The sequence below is a fragment of the Eptesicus fuscus genome, chromosome 15, assembly GCF_027574615.1.
Source record: "Eptesicus fuscus isolate TK198812 chromosome 15, DD_ASM_mEF_20220401, whole genome shotgun sequence".
In the NCBI taxonomy this organism is placed as follows: Eukaryota; Metazoa; Chordata; class Mammalia; order Chiroptera; family Vespertilionidae; genus Eptesicus; species Eptesicus fuscus.
The window spans coordinates 69,458,169-69,479,943 of record NC_072487.1 but is presented as its reverse complement, the minus strand read 5'-3'; the positions used below and the strand labels follow the sequence as shown (position 1 = coordinate 69,479,943).

Genomic DNA, 21,775 nt, shown 5'->3' with positions numbered 1-21,775 from the left:
GACCTCGGGGACTTTGGGGGCCCATCCTGAGACCCCCACCCACTCTGTGTGCCTCAGTTCTTTCCCTCAGTGGCGCCAATAAAGTTTCTGCATTTGGAATAGGCAGGATGTCATTTGCTCACTCATTCATTCATGTTGAAGCTGGCGCCCCTGGCTGCAGAAGCCCCTGCTGTAACCCCCAGCACACATGCCAGGATGGACGATGGCACGTGGTGTGGGAGCCCAGCACGAGGAGGTTCCTTTCGCAGGGGGAGTCTGGGAAGGCTTCCTGGAAGGGGCATCTCAACCAGCCAAGAAAGATTAGGAGCTCGGTAACACCTGCTGTTCCTGCTGCAAGCCAAGGGTCTGAGAGGACGCGTTTGAGGAACATAAGGCAGAGGACCCAAAGCGGGAGTTCAGGTGGATTAGGTGGAGAGGACTCAGGCACACGGCACGGTGCCAGGCCTGAAGGACCTTAGGGCAAACATCACCCTGGCCATCTGGGAGGTGAGCACCCGGGCCAGGGCCAGGGCCAGGGCCAGGCCAGAGACAGGGTGAAGTTGGAGACGCAGAAGCCACAGAGGGAGGCAGGAAGAGTGGGAATGTGCCCCAACAGGCCCAGGGGTGGGGAGGGGGGATGGCTGCATCAACCTTCTACCCCACCTTACTGACTTTAGAAACCACAAGTCAATTGACATGCACCACAAACACCAGAAACTGGGAATGGTTTGGAGTTTTTTTGACTTTTCTTTTTTTTTTTTTTATGATCAATATTCATTCTTCCTCATTTTCCCTCCTAACGAAAATAGAATTTTCCAGTGCCCCAAATATCACACATGCACACACATTCCAGAGAAGCTGAGGTACACGCCACTACGGGGTGGGGGATTAGGACACGGCCTGGTGCAGGGCCATAGACCACGGCCTGGCAGGTAGCTGGCCACTGGCCCAATTCCACACGGATCCCCAGGACAGAGCGGGGGCTCGAGATGAGGTACAGAGGGGGCCATGGAGGACGGCTTCCTGGGGGGTCTCCATCCCAGCAGGCCCATGGGAAAGGCTGCTCCAATCACAGAGGAGCTGGGCACAGGTCATCCTGGGGGGCGGCACCCCAAGATATTCCAATGGTCCCAGAGTGTCCCACCACCTGCCTTGTCTTTCCAGAGATGCCTACTGCCAAGCGGCAGGTCCCAGGGAGGAGGCCAGGCTTGTGCCAGAGCCCCTGGCCCCACCCCTTCTTATCTGGCTTCCTGAGGAGGATGCAAGGCCAGGAACACGCCTCCGTTTAAGAACTGTCCACCCGGATATAAAGTACATATTATTAGCCGGAGGTGGACACGTGCAGGAGACGCCCAGAGACTGATGTGGCCTTGGTCCCGGCACCTCCTTCAGGCGCTGGTGCCCTGGGAGGTGACCTCTCCTGATGAGCAGAGCTCTCCCGTTTTGCCAACACCGAGAGTGAGCAGCAGGGCCTGTGCTGGAGGGAGAACCCCTCGTGAGGGGTCCGCAGGGCCTTCAGGGGAGACGGCAGCAGGCTGCACGCCCACCTTCCGCCATCTGTCTCTGAGCCCCAGAGCCATCAGAAGAGGCAGGAGCCCCGCAGGCTGTGGGCCTGGCGCAGGTCGGCCGACAGGGAGCGGCTCATGTGCTTGGTGGTGGAGCGGACGCTCTCGGCCGCCTGGACGGCTCGGCTCAGGGCCTTGTTGAGCTCCTCCAGGTCCTCCAGGTCCAGCTGGATGCAGCGCCGGTGTCCTCCAGCTGCCCGGGAGGAGGCTGCGGGGGGCCACTCGGCAGCTGGTGGGGCTGAGGGGGTGGAGGGGGCTGAGGTAGGTCCTCAGCTGAGGAGAGGGAAGTGGGCCATTAATCGCAGAGAAGGCTGGGTGCAGCCGAGAAGCGCCGGGTTGTAACCAACCCCGTTCTGAGCCCCAGCTAAGCCGCTGGGCCCTACACTCAAGGTCTCAGTTTCTTCACCTCTACAATGGGAACAACAGAGGCAGCCCCTGTGCTGTGGAGTAAAGCGTGTGAGAGAGAGGGGGCTAAAGGAGCATTTCACTTAAATGAAACAGGAATGAGTTCAGCAGGCCTGGGCCTGAGTCGTTGGCTGGCATCCTGTGAACTCTGGTCTTACTCCCGACCCTCCACTTTCTAACTTGCTTTCTGTGCAGTGTACAAAGGGCTTTGCTGGGATCTGAAGGGACCTCTCTCCAAAGAAGATACACAAATGGCCATCAAGCACCCAAGAAGATGCCCGGCATCATTAGCCATCAGGGAGATGCCAATCAAAACCACATGAGGTGCCACTTCGTCCAGTTCACACCCATGTGGACGGCTAACGTCAAAAAGACAGGATAAGTGCTGGCGAGGGTGTGGGGACACTGGCACCCGCACACTCTGCTGTAAAGCGGTGCCGGCACTCTGGGAACAGACTGACAGTTGCCCTAACGGTTAACCAGTGCCCTGCAGGGACCGGATCCTCATCCTCGGGACCCAGGTGCCAGGCTTGGCACAGGTGCTTTATCAGCACTAGCTCATTCACTGCTCAGGCCTGTGACGCTTATTTCACAGATGAGCAAACGAAGCTCGGAGAAGCTAGGTGATGCCAGGGGCTGCCCCAAATCCCCTCATTCCGCTTGTCCCGCCACAGAACGCTGGCCAGGCCACTTCACTTTCTCAGACCTTCGTTTCCTCACCAAAACCATATATAAAATTAATAAAATATAAAAATTCAGGTAAAAAGCTCAGTGAGCTGCCTGGCCATGGCGAGTGCTCTGTAAATGTCGGTTCAGGGTCCCAGAGCTGAGGGGCCAGTCCTGGATTCACATCCAGGGCTAATCAGCACCCACTAGATGCTGATACATGTCACCTGAACCCAGTGACCAATAAACCAGCTTCTTGAATCCAATTTTCCCCTCAGGGACCCTCTGGGTTCATTACTCCATGCCCACACACCCCTACCTTCTGAGAAGTTGAGGACCATCTTGGCCTGAGAGTTACCCAAAACATCCCCCAGGGCAGAAGCCACCAAAAAAAAAAACAACCAACCCTCCTGGCTAGCAAGCAGGGGCTATATGGCAGCACACCACCAGGGGGCAGCAGAGGCACATGCAGCTTTCTAAAGGGCACACAGGCCTCAGCCTCTGAGCATGCTCAGTCTTGCAGCTGGAGAACATTTAGGGCCCCATAGCCCAAGTTGCAGCAGAGTTAGAAGCACTATGGTTCCTGGGCACCCTCTATGCAGTATGGATGTTCATACATTTATTAGTTCACTTAATCCTCACCACAGCCCATGTCACAGGGGAACAGTGACCTGCCCAAAACCATGACATGGCTATGCCGGCCAGGGCAGTCGTGCCCTGAGCCCGGGGACTTTCTCCTCCCCCCTGGCCCATCCACGCCTGGGGACAGCACGCTGGTTAGTTCTGTCCACAGGTGTGAGCCTGGAAGGACAGGGAACGGCCGCAGGAGTAGAAAACCCCCAGGTGACAGCGGGCACTCGGAGTTTCTGCGGGGCCACCAAAGTCCAGGTGAAACCGTTCCTGCCCAGTGAGTGGGAGCACAGGCAGGGTCTCCACCCGTGCCCGAGGTCTGAGCACGCAGCACGGTCTCTCATAGCTGCCAGAGCAGAAGGTTCCTGAACCACTTGCCCAGACTCAGCTGAGAGTGACAAGGTAGCCGGAACCTCATGGTGGCTGGGGCTCAATGGTGCCCGGCGCCTCTGCTCCCGCCCGCCGGGCACATGGTACCCGTACCCGTGGGAGAAGACAAAGGGGTACACACGCCCAGGTGCTCAGCTGCCTGACACGGGCCCCAGGCTAGTTGTTAAGCAATTCAGAGGAGAGGCCGGGAGGGTGGGAAGGGGGTTCTTACACAGTGGCGGGCGGGTAAGGCATCACGGGAACCGAGGAGACGTAGGCAAACGCAGGAGGGGCTGGTCCCGAAGGCGCAGCAGCCAGATACCACAGTCCTGGGGGCGGCGGGGTCCGGGGCGGGGACCCCACCCGCTTGCTCCTCTGCTTGGGGCTGCAAGCGGAAGGGGCGTTTCTCCTTGTGGACTTTCCTGCCCCTGCCAGGTAAGGACACCAGAGAGACAGTATGACCACCTGGAAGATCTAGCAGAGAACAGAGGGTCCGCCCAGGCCCTGCCCTGTGCGAGTTGGACACGGGGCTGGCTGTGCTGGGAGTGCCCGGATTTGGGAGGCGAACCCTCTGCCCAGTGTGCTCCAGAACAAGGCGGGCAGGATGGGGAGCAGCAGCCCTGCACACCCCACACGGGCCCCAAGCCCCCACTGGCAGAGCTGAGGGGAGAGACTGAACATCTGTCCCTACCAGAGGTGGCTGGGTCTGGGCCGTCACCCTCTGCGGGGGACCCAGGGGACCCAGTTCGACCACACATCGCGGGGCATCAGTGGGAGATGGTCCCAGTGGGTAACTGGCGACAGCACCCCTGAAAGACCAGAAAGAGATGTGGGGTTGGGGGATTGTCTGAGGCATCAGGCCTGGATCCTCCTAAGCCAGTGATGGCGATCCTATGACATGCGTGTGAGCACTGACACACGTAGCCATTTCTGATGACACGCGGCCTGCTGAGGCGGCCGCATGCCGAGGATGAAACATTTGCTGCTCCTGAGGATGAAACATTTGCGAAATAATGTTTTTTCCTCAAAGTGACACACTACCCGAGTTATGCTCAGTTTTTTGGCGAAGTTTGACACACCAAGCTCAAAGGGTTGCCCATCACTGTCCTAAGCAGACCCCCCAAAGCACTGAGCTTCCCTCAGGAACCATGCAGGGGAGACAATACTGATGGCAACCATGACAGTGAGAGGCCACACTGAATGAGCTCAGGGCCTTCATGCATTATTTTATCAAGTCCAACAAGCCACTGGGCTAGCTGCTGCCGTCACACCCACTTTACAGACGGGAACACTGAGGCTCTGAGAGGTTGAAGAATTCGCTGCTGGAAGCCAATTTCAGCTTTTCAGCAGGGCTGAATCATCTGGGATGGCTAAAAAGCATCTCCCCAAAACCTGAATAGGATGATAATTTGCTGCCAGACAGCTCAGAGCATCTAAATCTATACGTTATTGCCCTTGTTGGCCAAACCCCTGAACAACTATAGGCTATCCCCAAATTGACAATGCTTCTGTAAACCCTACCCTTTGAAACCCTACCCTTTGAAGTGTATTATCTCTACCTTGCCTTAGGACAATTTGTGTTAATAAATAGCACTGGGTCCTGAGTCAAGGGGTAGTCTTTAGCTCCTTTAGCTGAAGCTCCTCTGACCCCCACTGCCTTTCAAAACTATCTTTCGTCTTTGGACTCCTTATTGAACCTACGCACAACTTCTTTCTCCAGATTGCTGAAACCTTCGTAATGCTGGGACAAGAGCCCCGGCAATTGGCCAAGGTCTCAAAGCAGCAATCCTCTGTCTGACCCCAAGCCCAGCTCTTCTGACTGCAGCAAGTATGTGTGGTTCTTCCTCCACAGTGAGACAGGCCCCTCCTCCATATAAGGGACCCACCATGGTCCCGGGCACCAGAGGGTCAGTGGAGGCCTAAACTTGCCCAGGTAGCAGGAGAGTGGGCACCTTGTTCTCTCCCAGGTAAATCCTCGATGCCCCTCTGGCTCAGTTCCAGGGCCAGTCCACATGTTCTTCAGGCCTCAGCTCAGCCATCGCTCCCTCTGGGAAACCCTCCCACACACCGGGCTGAGTTACGTGCTCCTCAGCTACCCTGTGCTGCCCCACCCCAGCTCTGACCACACCACTGTGTCATTGTCTAGAGCAGTGGTCAGCAAACTGCGGCTCGCGAGCCACACGCAGCTCTTTGGCCCCTTAAGTTTTTATTTATTTCATTTTTTATATATATTTTAGTAATTTTGGAGAGGAAGGGAGATAGATGGAAACATCAATGATGAGAGTCATTGATAGCTGCATGCCCCCTACTGGGGGGATCCAGCCCGCAACCTGGGCATGTGCCCTTGGCCGGAATCGAACCTGGGACCCTTTAGTCCCTAGGCCAATGCTCTATCCACCAAGCCAAACAAGCAAGGATGCCCCTTGAGTGTTTAGCAAAGGCCAGTTTAGAAGTACCCTAATTAAGTTAATAACAATGTACCTACCTATATAGTTTAAGTTTAAAAAATTTGACTCTCAAAAGAAATTTCAATTGATGTACTGTTGATATTTGGCTCTGTTGACTAATGAGTTTGCCGACCCCTGGTCTAGAGTTCCTTGGGGACAGGTCTCAGGGCCCATCACTGGAAGATGGTTAGTGAATGAGTGAATGAATGAATGAATAAATGACCGAACGGAGAGGACTATTGGAACGCCAACAAAGGAAGACAGGCATAGTAGAGTGCTAGGGCTCTGGAGTCACAAGGACCTGGGTTCAAATCCCAGCTCTACCACTTGTAAGCTATATGCCCCTGGGCAAGTTCCTTGACTTCTCTGAGCTTCCCTACTCATAAAATGCCCATAACAACAAAGCAGGCAAAACCTACTACATAGAATGGCAAGGATTGAAGTTTGTAAAACCCTTAGCATGATGCCCTGTATACAGTAGGGGATTAATAAATGTCAGCTCCATCATTATCATTATCATCATCATTGCTTGAAAGGCCTGAGAGCCCATTTCCAATGCTTTCATTATGGATGTGGAACCTGAAGCTCAAAGAAGTTAAGGAACTTGCCTAACCTCACACAGCAAGTCAGTGGGGAGAGCTGGGACTAGAACCCAATGTCCATATTCTCAGGCCACTGCTCTCCCCACGACTCTTCCATGTTGGGTTTGGGGTAAAGAATGGGAGTGGAGGGAGCGGGGAGGGGAGAGAGGATGGAATCGCTGCTCTCAGTCCCCCTGCTGGCCACACCCTCCTAGTAGGACTCTTCAGGAAATGCTTAAATCATGTCCATGGTTTCTCCATGTCAAGGTCAAGGAGGGTGGCTTTAGGCCTTAGTACCTGGAGCAACAGGTGTGAGGGCAGGACACCCTGGGAGGCCTGAGAATCCCAGGACAATACAATTCCCTGATCTGTACCTTTGAGCTGCCTCCAAGCTCGGTGCAGGCCCACATCTGGCCGGACATTACCCTCCCCTCCGTGCCCTGGCCACTTCCATCCCTTACCTGTGTCCTGGCTCCTCACAAGCTGGCAGTGGGGACAAGAGACTGTGCTATTGCCTCTTGGGACAATCTTGGGGGGAAGAACATGGTACTCCTGACGTGGGGGCGAAAACAAATGAGTTGGTGTCAGCTCCCTACATGGCTGCAGAATTGTGGGGGTTTAGTATAATGACCTTTCTCTCTCTTTCTATTGTGTTCGCACACATGGTATATGTGCATAAATACATGTATATATCTCTACTAATAAAAGGGTAATATGCTAATTAGACCGGACATCTTCTGGACATCCTTCAGGATGTCCTTCCAGACAAAGCCATTGTGGTGGGGGCCAAGGCAGAGGAGGTTAGGGGCAGTGAAGCTGGCAGGGGAGAGCAGTTAGGGGCGATCAGGCAGGCAGGCATAGTGGTTAGGTGAGATCAGGCAGGCAGGCTGGTAAGGGGTCAGGAGCCAGCGGTCCCAGATTGCGAGAGGGATGCAGTCCCTGTGGGATGGACCTAAACCGGCAGTCAGACATCCCCCGAGGGGTCCTGGATTGGAGAGGGTACAGGCTGGGCTGAGGGACCATCACCCTCCCAATACAAGAATTTTATGCACTGGGTCTCTAGTACCTCAATAAAGCTGGAAATCTATACTAAAACAGAAACATGCAAATTGATTGTCACTTCACTACGCCCACTAGCCTATCAGGAGTGAATATGAAAATTAACCCAACAAAGCCCACAGCAGCCTCACCTCCCAGAGTGTGTGGACAGAGTGGGACGCCTGCTATGAGAGGGAGGGTCTGGGTTGCAGGGAGGGGAGCTAAGGGAGCTATAAGAGTGGTGATCCATCTGGAGCAAAGACTGAAGGCGCAAGCCAGAGGGAAGGCCTGAGTCCCGGGTGCCAGCAGCCAGGGGAAGGAAGGACTATTTCATGAATGTCTTCGTGTAACAGGCCTCTAGTAATAACATAGAAGGCTATAGAAAGATATAAAGACAGGGCATGATTAAGTTAATTATAATCTAGGAAGTGAATGAAAGGTGATGTGAGCTTTAAAATCACAACCACTCACTACAGTGAAACATAAAATACTATTCAAAATATATAAAATGTCCCTAGCTGGTTTTGCTCAGTGGATGGAGCATCAGCCTGGGGACTATAGGGTCCCAGGTTCGATTCTGGGCACGGGCACAAGCCTGGGTTGCAGGCTCCATCCCCAGTAGGGGCCTTGCAGGAGACAGCCAATCAATGATTTTCATGATTGATGTTTCTATCTCCCTCTCCCTCGCCCTTCCTCTCTGAAATCAATAAAAATGTCATTAAAAAAAAATAAAATGGATGAGCATCCAAAGTTGTAAGCATGCAGTAATAATACTTTGTGAAAATATTATTTGTATGGATAAAGATTTGGCCCCGTCATGTAGAAATGCAGAAGGGTGGTAGAGTTAGTAATTCCATGGGATTTCCTGAGCACCCACTGTGTGCTGGGCACTGGTCCAGGATTGGGGGCAGCTGGTGAAAGAGAGCAAGCTCCCTACTTGAATAGCAAAGGATAAAGACAACACAGAAGTGACTTCCTGTCTCAGATGTTGGAGATGGTTCACATAATACATTTACTGAACATAGACATTCAACTTAATGCCCCGTGTTGTTTTATGTGTGTGTTTTTCTTGGAAAATGCCCCTGCCTCCGGGCTTGGGTTGGGGCCTCTCTGGACTTTTGGTCTTTCACAGTTGTTACCACACTCAACTGGAACTGAATCCATGTATGCCTTCCCCCACACTCTGCACCCCTCCCCCACACATTGCCTCTACCCCCCAGGCTAGCCTGTGGACTCTCCAAGTTGCCTTCAGCATCTGATTTATGACTGGGTCTCTCTCAAGTCTTGGTACTCAGGAGGTGATGGAACCCTGAGCACCTGTCCCTCTATTATCACTAATATCACTCCAGCCGTTTCCACCTTGGCTTTGAACAGCCCGACCTTTGGGCCCTGGTCTCAAGGTCAGGGAACCAAAATTAGACCTGAGCTTGGAGGCTTTCCCTGGGCTGACTTTTGGGAAAGGAGGGAATGTTCTGCACAAAGCATTTCCCAAAAGCTCACCGGATTGTGTCACAGCAGGTCCCAGGGCCCTGCCCACCACTCATTATAAAGGTCACCGCACCCCTCAGCCACCAGTACCTCCGACACCAGCAGCATCCTCCTCTGGCCATGGCGCTGCCCTGGGCGTTTGCGGTCTTGAGCCTTCTTCCTCTGCTGGACGCCCAGAGCCCGGCGTGTCCCAATTTCTCGGTGCCGATCACCAATGCCTCCCTGGACCAGGTGGGTGCCTGGGCCCTAAGCGCCGTGGGAGCTGGCTCCCTCTCTGGACTTCCCTTCCCCTGCTGGCTCGCGGTCAGCCTCTCCTGGGCGCTGGGTGAGAACCAGGCCAGCCTCCAGCAGCCTTCCTTGGCCTCCAAGCTCAGAGCCTCCTTGCAAAGTCCCTCAGCAGGACAAGCTGCACTGGGGGAGGGGCCGCAGGAGGTGGGGAGGAGGTGGAGGGAGGGAGAGTGATGGCTGATTCCCAGAGTGAGTTCCTGCAGGCCCCACCCCTCCCCCCGGGCCTCTGTCTCCTGATTTGCAAAGTGGAAAGATCTGCTGGAGTCTCCTCCCAGCTGACTATCCAGGACTAAGTTCTCAGTCTCCATCACCTGCTCCTGCTTCTCCTCAGATCTCTGGCAAGTGGTTTTATATCGCCTCAGTTTATCGCTTCCCCGATTACAAGAAGGAAGCTAGTGAAATCCATGCAGCCTTCTTTTACTTCACCCCCAACCACACGGAGGACACCATACTGAGCAGAGAGTACACAACCATGTAAGCCCCCCAGAAGGCCCTGGCTTGCCAGCTCAGCCACAGCATCAGTCCAGCTTCTGGCCCCTCCTCTCAGCTGAGCAAAGACCAGGAGCAAGCCCCTGCCCCCTCCTGGCCTCAGCCTTCTCTTCCAGGGAATGGGGGCGGGGCTGACTCTAATTGCCACCTGACTCTCCCCCTCCAAGACTGTGACAGTCCACTTCTCCTTGGCCACCTTACTGTTTTCCTCTCCTCTTCTCTCTGGCTTTAGGCGGGGGCAGTGCCTCTATAACTCCAGCAACCTGAGGGTCCACCGCGAAAATGCAACCCTGACCAAATATGGTGAGCTCTCAGGGGAAGAGTTGCTGTGTGGGATGGGGGGGATGGTGGGTGGGCCAGCTCAAAGGAGGGGACCTGGGGGCTTTGGGCACAGAGAGCCTGGGAGATGCCCACTTCTTACATCTCCATGGGCCCGCTGCCTGCACACTGAAGCAGTCAGTCATAGCTGCCAACATCTCTGAGCTCTTACTATGTGCCAGGTGCGGTTTGAAGGGCTTCCTATGAATTAACCCACGTTAATACTCATAAACCACCCACAGAGGGCATCCCAGTGATCAGCTCAGGACATGGAGAGACATGTGCCCTCTTGTCTCTCTCACTCATCTTGCAGTCAGACCTACACTCAACCCCATTTTGCTTCCAGTCCTGCCCCTCAACCACTCCTTTTGTTTTTGTGTTTTGTTAATGCTCACCTGAGGATATTTTCCCACTGGTTTTTAGAGAGTGAAAGGGCGGGGAGACACAGCTGGACTGGGGAGCAAGTCTGCAACTGAGGTACATGCCCTTGGCTGGAATCCAACCCTGGACCCTTCAGTCCCTGGGCCCATGCTCCATCCACTTAGCCAAACCGGCTAGAGCTCAACCGCTCTTTGTCCTCTGGGCCCTAAGGGTGGCAGCCCACCCATGTCCCCGCCATCACTGCAGAGGAGGCACAGAGCAGGAACACACAGATGCCAATGGAACTGAACCAACACCTGAGGCTCCTCCCTGAACCTGGGACACATGGCTCAGGTGAACCCCTGGCCCTCACCGATTGGCTGTGTGGGCCTGGGCACCCCCAGGTTGCCTCACCTGTGAGGAGTGACCACTGTGCCATCTCCATGGACTCACCCAGAGGCTCTCTCTTCCAGAGAATGGCACAGAACATTATGGCCACCTGTTGCTCCCCCAAGACCCCAAGACCTTCATGCTTGCTGCTTTCCCAGAAGACAAGCAGAAGATGGGGCTGTCCTTCTATGGTAAGCACCCCAAACTCCCACCAGGCTTCCCCCAGGGCCACCTGCTCCTAGGGCTGGGCCCCTAGACCTCCAGTCCTCCCTGGCCTCTACCCAGCACCCCCCCCCCCGCCCTCCCCGCACACACACACACACAAACACACACTGATATGCTCACCTGTCCCCTTGCTCCCTCCTGCAGCTGACAAGCCAGAGGTGACCCCGGAGCAAATGGAACAGTTCTATGACTACCTCACGTGCATGGGCCTGGACAAGTCAGAAGTGGTGTACAGCGATGAGAAAAAGGTGAGGGCCAGCAGGACTAGGTGGTGCCCACCAGAGGGCGCTCCTGCTTTGGGCAGCCCAGAGGCCCAGAGAGGGCCATCTCCCAGCCAGGGCTGCACACCAAGGCAGGAGAGCCTGCTTTTCTGTGCCCATCTCACTGCGGGGACTACTGAGCTTCCCAGAAGTCCATGGGGGACTGTGCCCCAGTCCAGAGCGCACTCCACCTTCCCCCAGGAGTCCCTGCCCTCCCCGGTCACTGTGCTTTCTTCTCCCGCTGTCCTGTAGAACCTGTGCCTGCCGCTGGAGAAGCAGCACGATGAGGAGAGGAGAAAGGAAAAGGAGAGGTCTGAGACAGGCACAGCGTTGGATTAGGACCTCGGGGACTTTGGGGGCCCGTCCTGAGACCCCCACCCACCCTGTGTGCCTCAGTTCTTTCCCTCAGTGGCGCCAATAAAGTTTCTGCATTTGGAATAGGCAGGGTGTCATTTGCTCACTCATTCATTCATGTTGAAGCTGGCGCCCCTGGCTGCAGAAGCCCCTGCTGTAACCCCCAGCACACATGCCAGGATGGACGATGGCACGTGGTGTGGGAGCCCAGCACGAGGAGGTTCCTTCTGCAGGGGGAGTCTGGGAAGGCTTCCTGGAAGGGGCATCTCAACCAGCCCAGAAAGCTTAGGAGCTCGGTAACACCTGCTGTTCCTGCTGCAAGCCAAGGGTCTGAGAGGACGCGTTTGAGGAACATAAGGCAGAGGACCCAAAGCGGGAGTTCAGGTGGATTAGGTGGAGAGGACTCAGGCACACGGCACGGTGCCAGGCCTGAAGGACCTTAGGGCAAACATCACCCTGGCCATCTGGGAGGTGAGCACCCGGGCCAGGGCCAGGGCCAGGGCAGAGACAGGGGGAAAGTTGGAGACACAGAAGCACAGAGAGAGGCAGGAAGAGTGGAAATGTGCCCACAACAGGCCCACGAGTGGGGAAGGGGGATGGCTGCATCAACCTTCCTCCCCACCTTACTGACTTTAGAAACCACAAGTCAATTGACATGCACCACTAACACCAGAAACTGGGAATGGTTTGGAGTTTTTTTGACTTTTCTTTTTTTTTTTATGATCAATATTCATTCTTCTTCATTTTCCCTCCTAACGAAAATAGAATTTTCAGTGCCCCAAATATCACACATGCACACACATTTCAGAAAAGCTGAGGTACCCGCCGCTATGGGGTGCAGGGATAGGACACGGCCTGGTGCAAGGCCATAGGCCACGGCCTGGCAGGTAGCTGGCCACTGGCCCAATTCCACACGGATCCCCAGGACAGAGCGGGGGGCTCGAGATGAGGTACAGAGGGGGGCCATGGAGGACGGCTTCCTGGGGGGTCTCCATCCCAGCAGGCCCATGGGAAAGGCTGCTCCAATCACAGAGGAGCTGGACGCAGGTCATCCTGGGGGGCGGCACCCCAAGATATTCCAATGGTCCCAGTGTCCCACCACCTGCCTTGTCTTTCCAGAGATGCCTACTGCCAAGCGGCAGGTCCCAGGGAGGAGGCCAGGCTTGTGCCAGAGCCCCTGGCCCCACCCCTTCTTATCTGGCTTCCTGAGGAGGATGCAAGGCCAGGAACACGCCTCCGTTTAAGAACTGTCCACCCGGATAGAAAGTACATATTATTAGCTGGAGGTGGACACGTGCAGGAGACGCCCAGAGACTGCCTGTGGCCTTGGTCCCGGCACCTCCTTCAGGCGCTGGTGCCCTGGGGGGTGACCTCTCCTGATGAGCAGAGCTCTCCCGTTTTGCCAACACCGAGAGTGAGCAGCGGGGCCTGTGCTGGAGGGAGAACCCCTCGTGAGGGCTCCGCAGGGCCTTCAGGGGAGACGGCAGCAGGCTGCACGCCCACCTTCCGCCATCTGTCTCTGAGCCCCAGAGCCATCAGAAGAGGCAGGAGCCCCGCAGGCTGTGGGCCTGGCGCAGGTCGGCCGACAGGGAGCGGCTCATGTGCTTGGTGGTGGAGCGGACGCTCTCGGCCGCCTGGACGGCTCGGCTCAGGGCCTTGTTGAGCTCCTCCAGGTCCTCCAGGTCCAGCTGGATGCAGCGCCGGTGTCCTCCAGCTGCCCGGGAGGAGGCTGCGGGGGGCCACTCGGCAGCTGGTGGGGCTGAGGGGGTGGAGGGGGCTGAGGTAGGTCCTCCTCGAGGCGCGTAGAACCTGAGGAGAGGGAAGTGGGCCATTAACCCCAGAGAAGGCTGGGTGCAGCCAAGGAGCGCCGGGTTGTAACCAACCCCGTTCTGAGCCCCAGCTAAGCCGCTGGGCCCTACACTCAAGGTCTCAGTTTCTTCACCTCTACAATGGGAACAACAGAGGCAGCCCCTGTGCTGTGGAGTGAAGCGTGTGAGAGAGAGGGGGCTAAAGGAGCATTTCACTTAAATGAAACAGGAATGAGTTCAGCAGGCCTGGGCCTGAGTCGTTGGCTGGCATCCTGTGAACTCTGGTCTTACTCCCGACCCTCCACTTTCTTACTTGCTTTGTGTGCAGTGTGCAGAGGGCTTTGCTGGGATCTGAAGGGACCTCTCTCCAAAGAAGATACACAAATGGCCATCAAGCATCCAAGAAGATGCCCGGCATCATTAGCCATCAGGGAGATGCCAATCAAAACCACATGAGGTGCCACTTCGTCCAGTTCACACCCATGTGGACGGCTAACGTCAAAAAGACAGGATAGAGCTGGCGAGGGTGTGGGGACACTGGCACCCGCACACTCTGCGCACCCGCACACTCTGCTGTAAAGTGGTGCCGGCACTCTGGGAACAGACTGACCGTTGCCCTAACGGTTAACCAGTGCCCTGCAGGGACCGGATCCTCATCCTCGGGACCCAGGTGCCAGGCTTGGCACAGGTGCTTTATCAGCACTAGCTCATTCACTGCTCAGGCCTGTGACGCTTATTTCACAGATGAGCAAACGAAGCTCGGAGAAGCTAAGTGATGCCAGGGGCTGCCCCAAATCCCCTCATTCCGCTTGTCCCGCCACAGAACGCTGGCCAGGCCACTTCACTTTCTCAGACCTCCGTTTCCTCACCAAAACCACCTCCCAGGGCAGGTCAAATATAAAAATTCAGGTAAAAAGCTCAGTGAGCTGCCTGGCCATGGCGAGTGCTCTGTAAATGTCGGTTCAGGGTCCCAGAGCTGAGGGGCCAGTCCTGGATTCACATCCAGGACTAATCAGCACCCACTAGATGCTGATACATGTCACCTGAACCCAGTGACCAATAAACCAGCTTCTTGAATCCAATTTTCCCCTCAGGGACCATCTGGGTTCATTACTCCATGCCCACACACCCCTACCTTCTGAGAAGTTGAGGACCATCTTGGCCTGAGAGTTACCCAAAACATTCCCCAGGGCAGAAGCCACCAATAAAAAACCCAACCAACCCTCCTGGCTAGCAAGCAGGGGCTATATGGCAGCACATCACCAGGGGGCAGCAGAGGCACATGCAGCTTTCTAAAGGGCACACAAGCCTCAGCCTCTGAGCATGCTCAGTCTTGCAGCTGGAGAACATTTAGGGCCCCATCAGCCCAGGTTGCAGCAGCCTTAGAAGCACTATGGTTCCTGGCCCCATCTATGCAGTACGGCTGCCCATACATTTATTAGTTCACTTAATCCTCACCACAGCCCATGTCACAGGGGAACAGTGACCTGCCCAAAACCATGACATGGCTATGCCGGCCAGGGCAGTCGTGCCCTGAGCCCGGGGACTTTCTCCTCCCCCCGGCCCATCCACGCCTGGGGACAGCACGCTGGTTAGTTCTGTCCACAGGTGTGAGCCTGGAAGGACAGGGAACGGCCGCAGAAGTAGACACCCCCAGGTGACAGCGGGCACTCGGAGTTTCTGCGGGGCCACCAAAGTCCAGGTGAAACCGTTCCTGCCCAGTGAGTGGGAGCACAGGCAGGGTCTCCACCTGTGCCCGAGGCCTGAGCACGCAGCACGGCCTCTCATAGCTGCAGGAGCAGAAGGTTCCTGAACTGCTTGCCCAGACTCAGCTGAGAGTGACAAGGTAGCCGGAGCCTCATGGGGGCTGGGGCTCGATGGTGCCCGGCGCCTCTCCAGCGAGGCCCATCATACCCGTACCCTTGGGAGAAGACAAAGGGGTACACACGCCCAGGTGCTCAGCTGCCTGACACGGGCCCCAGGCTAGTTGTTAAGCAATTCAGAGGAGAGGCCGGGAGGGTGGGAAGGGAGTTCTGACACAGTGGCTGATGGGTAAGGCATCACGGGAACCGAGGAGACGTAGGCAAACGCAGGAGGGGCTGGTCCAGAAGGCGCAGCAGCCAGATACCACAGTCCTGGGGGCGGCGGGGTCCGGGCCGGGGACCCCACCCGCTTGCTCCTCTGCTTGGAGCTGCAAGCGGAAGGGGCGTTTCTCCTTGTGGACTTTCCTGCCCCTGCCAGGTAAGGACACCAGAGAGACAGTATGACCACCTGGAAGATCTAGCAGAGAACAGAGGGTCCGCCCAGGCCCTGCCCTGTGCGAGCTGGACACGGGGCTGGCTGTGCTGGGAGGCCCGGATTTGCGAGGCGAACCCTCTGCCCAGTGTGCTCCAGAACAAGGGAGGGGTGTGGAGGGGGGGAGCAGCAGCCCTGCACACCCCACACGGGCCCCAAGCCCCCACTGGCAGAGCTGAGGGGAGAGACTGAACATCTGTCCCTACCAGAGGTGGCTGGGTCTGGGCCGTCACCCTCTGCGGGGGACCCAGGGGACCCTGTTCGACGACAAAGGGGACATCGCGGGGCATCAGTGGGAGATGGTCCCAGTGGGTAACTGGCGACAGCACCCCTGAAAGACCAGAAAGAGATGTGGGGTTGGGGATTGTCTGAGGCATCAGGCCTGAATCCTTCTAAGCCAGTGATGGCGATCCTATGACACGCGTGTCAGCACTGACACGCGTAGCCATTTCTGATGACACGCGGGCGCTGAGGCGGCCGCATGCCGAGGATGAAACATTTGCTGCTCCTGAGGATGAAACATTTGCGAAATAATGTTTTTTCCTCAAAGTGACACACTACCCGAGTTATGCTCAGTTTTTTTGGCGAAGTTTGACACACCAAGCTCAAAAGGTTGCCCATCACTGTCCTAAGCAGACCCCCAAAGCACTGAGCTTCCCTCAGGAACCGTGCAGAGGAGACAATACTGTTGGCAACTATGACAGTGAGAGGCCACACTGAATGAGCTCAGGGCCTTCATGCATTATTTTATCAAGTCCAACAAGCCACTGGGCTAGCTGCTGCCGTCACTCCCACTTTACAGACGGGAACACTGAGGCTCTGAGAGGTTGAAGAATTCGCTGCTGGAAGCCAATTTCAGCATGTCAGCAGGGCTGAATCACCTGGGATGGCTCAAAAGCATCTCCCCCAAACCTGAATAGGATGATAGTTTGCTGCCAGACAGCTCAGAGCATCTTAATCTGCACGTTATTGCCCTTGTTGGCCAAACCTCTGAACAACTGTAGGCTATCCCCAAATTGACAATGCTTCTGTAAACCCTACCCTTTGAAGTGTATTGTCTCCACCTTGCCTTAGGACAATTTGTGTTAATAAATAAATAGCACTGGGTCCTGAGTCAAGGGGTAGTCTTTAGCTCCTTTAGCTGAAGCTCCTCTGACCGCCAATGCATTTCAAAACTATCTTTCGTCTTTGGACTCCTTATTGAACCTACGCACAACTTCTTTCTCCAGATTGCTGAAACCTTCGTAATGCTGGGACAAGAGCCCCGGCAATTGGCCAAGGTCTCAAAGCAGCAATCCTCTGTCTGACCCCAAGCCCAGCTCTCCTGACTGCAGCCAGTACCTGTGGTTCTTCCTCCACAGTGAGACAGGCCCCTCCTCCATATAAGGGACCCACCATGGTACCTGGCACCAGAGGGTCAGTGGAGGCCTAAACTTGCCCAGGTAGCAGGAGAGTGGGCACCTTGTTCTCTCCCAGGTAAATCCTCGATGCCCCTCTGGCTCAGTTCCAGGGCCGGTCCACATGTTCTTCAGGCCTTAGCTCTGCCATCGCTCCCTCTGGGAAACCCTCCCACACACCGGGCTGAGTTACGTGCTCCTCAGCCACCCTGTGCTGCCCCACCCCAGCTCTGACCACACCACTGTGTCATTGTCTAGAGCAGTGGTCAGCAAACTGCGGCTCGCGAGCCACACACGGCTCTTTGGCCCCTTAAGTTTTTATTTATTTTATTTTTTATATATTTTTTATTAATTTTAGAGAAGAAGGGAGATAGATAGAAACATCAATGATGAGAGTCATTGATTGGTGCATGCCCCCTACTGGGGGATCCAGCCCGCAACCTGGGCATGTGCCCTTGGCTGGAATCGAACCTGGGACCCTTTAGTCCCCAGGCCAATGCTCTATCTGCCAAGCCAAACAAGCAAGGATGCCCCTTGAGTGTTTAGCAAAGGCCAGTTTAGAAGTACCCTAATGAAGTTAATAACAATGTACCTACCTATATAGTTTAAGTTTAAAAAATTTGACTCTCAAAAGAAATTTCAATTGTTGTACTGTTGATATTTGGCTCTGTTGACTAATGAGTTTGCCGACCCCTGGTCTAGAGTTCCTTGGGGACAGGTCTCAGGGCCCATCACTGGAAGATGGTTAGTGAATGAGAGAATGAATGAATGAATAAATGACCGAACGGAGAGGACTATTGGAACGCCAACAAAGGAAGGCAGGCATAGTAGAGTGCTAGGGCTCTGGAGTCACAAGGACCTGGGTTCAAATCCCAGCTCTACCACTTGTAAGCTATATGCCCCTGGGCAAGTTCCTTGACTTCTCTGAGATTCCTTACTCATAAAATGCCCATTACAACAAAGCAGGCAAAACCTACTACATAGAATGGCAAGGATTGATGTTTGTAAAACCCTTAGCATGATGCCCTGTATACAGCAGGGGATTAATAAATGTCAGCTCCATCATTATCATTATCATCATCACTAGTAGCCCGTTTACACGAAGATTCGTGCAATAGACCTTCATTCACCTGGCTGCCTGCACCAGTTTTCTGCCGGCACCGGGGACCCAGGCTTTGGCTGTGGCCACCACCTTCTACCTTCTTTCAGGGTCCCGGCTTGGACCTGGGCGGTGGCCTGGGCTCGGCTGCACCCAGCGTCCCTGCTACCCGATCTCAGGAGCGAGCCGACCCCCCACGTCGGCTCGCTCCTGCGATCGGAGCAGGTACCCCGCTGGCGCCCAAGGCCGGGAAAGCCCCGGGCAGCTTTCCGGACCTTGGGCTCCACCGCACCCCAGCATCCCTGCGACCCGATCGCAGGAGCGAGCCGACCCCCCAGGTCGGCTTGCTCCTGCCATCAGAGCAGGCACCCCGCTGGCGCCCAAAGCCGGGAAAGCCTCGGGCGGCTTTCCAGGACTTGGGCTCCACAGCACCCCAGCTTCCCTGCAACGGTTTCCTGGTGGGCGTGGCTGGTGGGCGTGGCTTGGTTGGTGGGCGTGGCTTGGGCATAGCGAAGGTGCGGTCAATTTGCATATTTGTCTATTATAAGGTAAGATTGCTTGAAAGGCCTGAGAGCCCATCTCCAATGCTTTCATTATGGATGTGGAACCTGAAGCTCAAAGAAATTAAGGAACTTGCCTAACCTCACACAGCAAGTCAGTGGGGAGAGCTGGGACTAGAACCCAATGTCCATATTCTCAGGCCACTGCTCTCCCCACGACTCTTCCATGTTGGGTTTGGGGTAAAGAATGGGAGTGGAGGGAGCAGGGAGGGGAGAGAGGATGGAATCGCTGCTCTCAGTCCCCCTGCTGGCCGCACCCTCCTAGTAGGACTCTTCAGGAACTGCTTAAATCATGTTTATGGTTCCTCCATGTCAAGGTCAAGGAGGGTGGCTTTAGGCCTTAGCACCTGGAGCAACAGGTGTGAGGGCAGGACACCCTGGGAGGCAAGAGAATCCCAGGACAATCCGATTCCCTGATCTGTACCTTTGACCTGCCTTCAAGCTCGGTGCAGGCCCACATCTGGCCAGACATTACCCTCCCCTTCGTGCTCTGGCCGCTTCCATCCCTTACTTGTGTCTTGGGTCCTCACAAGCTGTCAGTGGGGACAAGAGACTGTGCTATTGCCTCTTGGGACAATCTTGGGGGGAAGAACATGGTACTCCTGACGTGGGGGCGAAAACAAATGAGTTGGTGTCAGCTCCCTACATGGCTGCAGAATTGTGGGGGTTTAGTATAATGACCTTTCTCTCTCTTTCTATTGTGTTCGCACACATGGTATATGTGCATAAATACATGTATATATCTCTACTAATAAAAGGGTAATATGCTAATTAGACCAGACATCCTTCGGGATGTCCTTCCAGACAAAGTCACTGTGGTGGGGGCCAAGGCAGAGGAGGTTAGGGGCAATCAAGCTGTCAGGGAAGAGCAGTTAGGGGCGATCAGGCAGGCAGGCATAGTGGTTAGGTGAGATCAGGCAGGCAGGCTGGTAAGGGGTCAGGAGCCAGCGGTCCCAGATTGCGAGAGGGATGCAGTCCCTGTGGGATGGACCTAAACCGGCAGTCAGACATCCCCCGAGCGGTCCTGGATTGGAGAGGGTACAGGCTGGGCTGAGGGACCATCACCCTCCCAATACAAGAATTTTATGCACTGGGTCTCTAGTACCTCAATAAAGCTGGAAATCTATACTAAAACAGAAACATGCAAACTGATTGTCACTTCGCTACACCCACTAGCCAATCAGGAGTGAATATGCAAATTAACTCAACAAAGCCCACAGCAGCCTCACCTCCCAGAGTGTCTGGAGGGAGTGGGACCCCTGCTATGAGGGGGAGGGAATGGGTTGGAGGGAGGGGAGCCAAGGGAGCTATAAGAGTGGTGCTTCATCTGGAGCAAAGACTGAAGGCGCAAGCCAGAGGGAAGGCCTGAGTCCCGGGTGCCATAGGAAAACCGATGCCAGCAGCCAGGGGAAGGAAGGACTATTTCATGAATGTCTTCGTGCAACAGGCCTCTAGTAATAACATAGAAGGCTATAGAAAGGGCATGATTAAGTTAATTATAATCTAGGAAGTGAATGAAAGGTGATGTGAGCTTTAAAATCACAACCACTCACTACAGTGAAACATAAAAAACTATTCAAAATATATAAAATGTCCCTAGCTGGTTTTGCTCAGTGGATGGAGCATCAGCATGGGGACTATAGGGTCCCAGGTTCGATTCTGGGCACGGGCACAAGCCTGGGTTGCAGGCTCCATCCCCAGTAGGGGCCTTGCAGGAGACAGCCAATCAATGATTTTCATGATTGATGTTTCTATCTCCCTCTCCCTCGCCCTTCCTCTCTGAAATCAATAAAAATGTCAATAAAAAAAATAAAATGGATGAGCATCCAAAGTTGTAAGCATGCCGTAATAATACTTTGTGAAAATATTATTTGTATGGATAAAGTTTTGGCCCCGTCATGTAGAAATGCAGAAGGGTGGTAGAGTTAGTAATTCCATGGGATTTCCTGAGCACCCACTGTGTGCTGGGCACTGGTCCAGGATTGGGGGCAGCTGGTGAAAGAGAGCAAGCTTCCCTCTTGAATAGCAGAGGATAAAGACAACACAGAAGTGACTTCCTGTCTCAGGTGTTGGAGATGGTTCACATAATACATTTACAGAACATAGACATTCAACTTAATGCCCCGTGTTGTTTTGTGTGTGTTTTTCTTGGAAAATGCCCCTGCCTCCGGGCTTGGGTTGGGGCCTCTCTGGACTTTTGGTCTTTCACAGTTGTTACCACACTCAACTGGAACTGAACCCATGTATGCCTTCCCCACACTCTGCACCCCTCCCCCGCCCATCGCCCCTACACCCCAGGCTAGCCTGTGGACTCTCCAAGTTGCCTTCAACATCTGATTTATGACTGGGTCTCTCTCAAGTCCTGGTACTCAGCGAGGCAGGAGGTGATGGAACCCTGAGCACCTGTCCCTCTATTATCACTAATATCACTCCAGCCGTTTCCACCTTGGCTTTGAACAACCCGACCTTTGGGCCCTGGTCTCAAGGTGAAAGGGCAGAGCAGGACAGCACAAAATGTACTGTACCCTCCACCCTGTGTAACTATGTATATAACTCCTTTTTCTTAGAAAACCGCGAGAATGTAACAATTGCATGAACCTGCCAATAGGAATGTAGAGAGATGGACTCAGTCCACCTTAAGCAAGCTACCCAGTGTACCTTTGTGTAACTGGACCCCTCACCCTACCCCTGACCAATCATAAACACTCTCCCTGCCCACTGCTTGAGACCCCCTTAAAGCCTTTGTGTTGGCGAGAGAATTTCT

At 54.8% G+C, this 21,775-nt stretch overlaps 1 protein-coding gene across 1 annotated transcript; it reads left to right on the top strand.

The window, feature by feature from the left end:
* Positions 1 to 9,288: 9,288 nt before the first annotated feature.
* Positions 9,289 to 11,837, top strand: LOC129151686 (alpha-1-acid glycoprotein 1-like). The gene is made up of 6 exons (XM_054727484.1): positions 9,289 to 9,399; positions 9,788 to 9,930; positions 10,178 to 10,248; positions 11,097 to 11,204; positions 11,383 to 11,486; positions 11,751 to 11,837. Exons 1-6 carry the CDS (start codon positions 9,289 to 9,291, stop codon positions 11,835 to 11,837), a joined length of 624 nt encoding a protein of 207 aa, XP_054583459.1.
* The last annotated feature ends 9,938 nt before the right edge of the window (positions 11,838 to 21,775 follow it).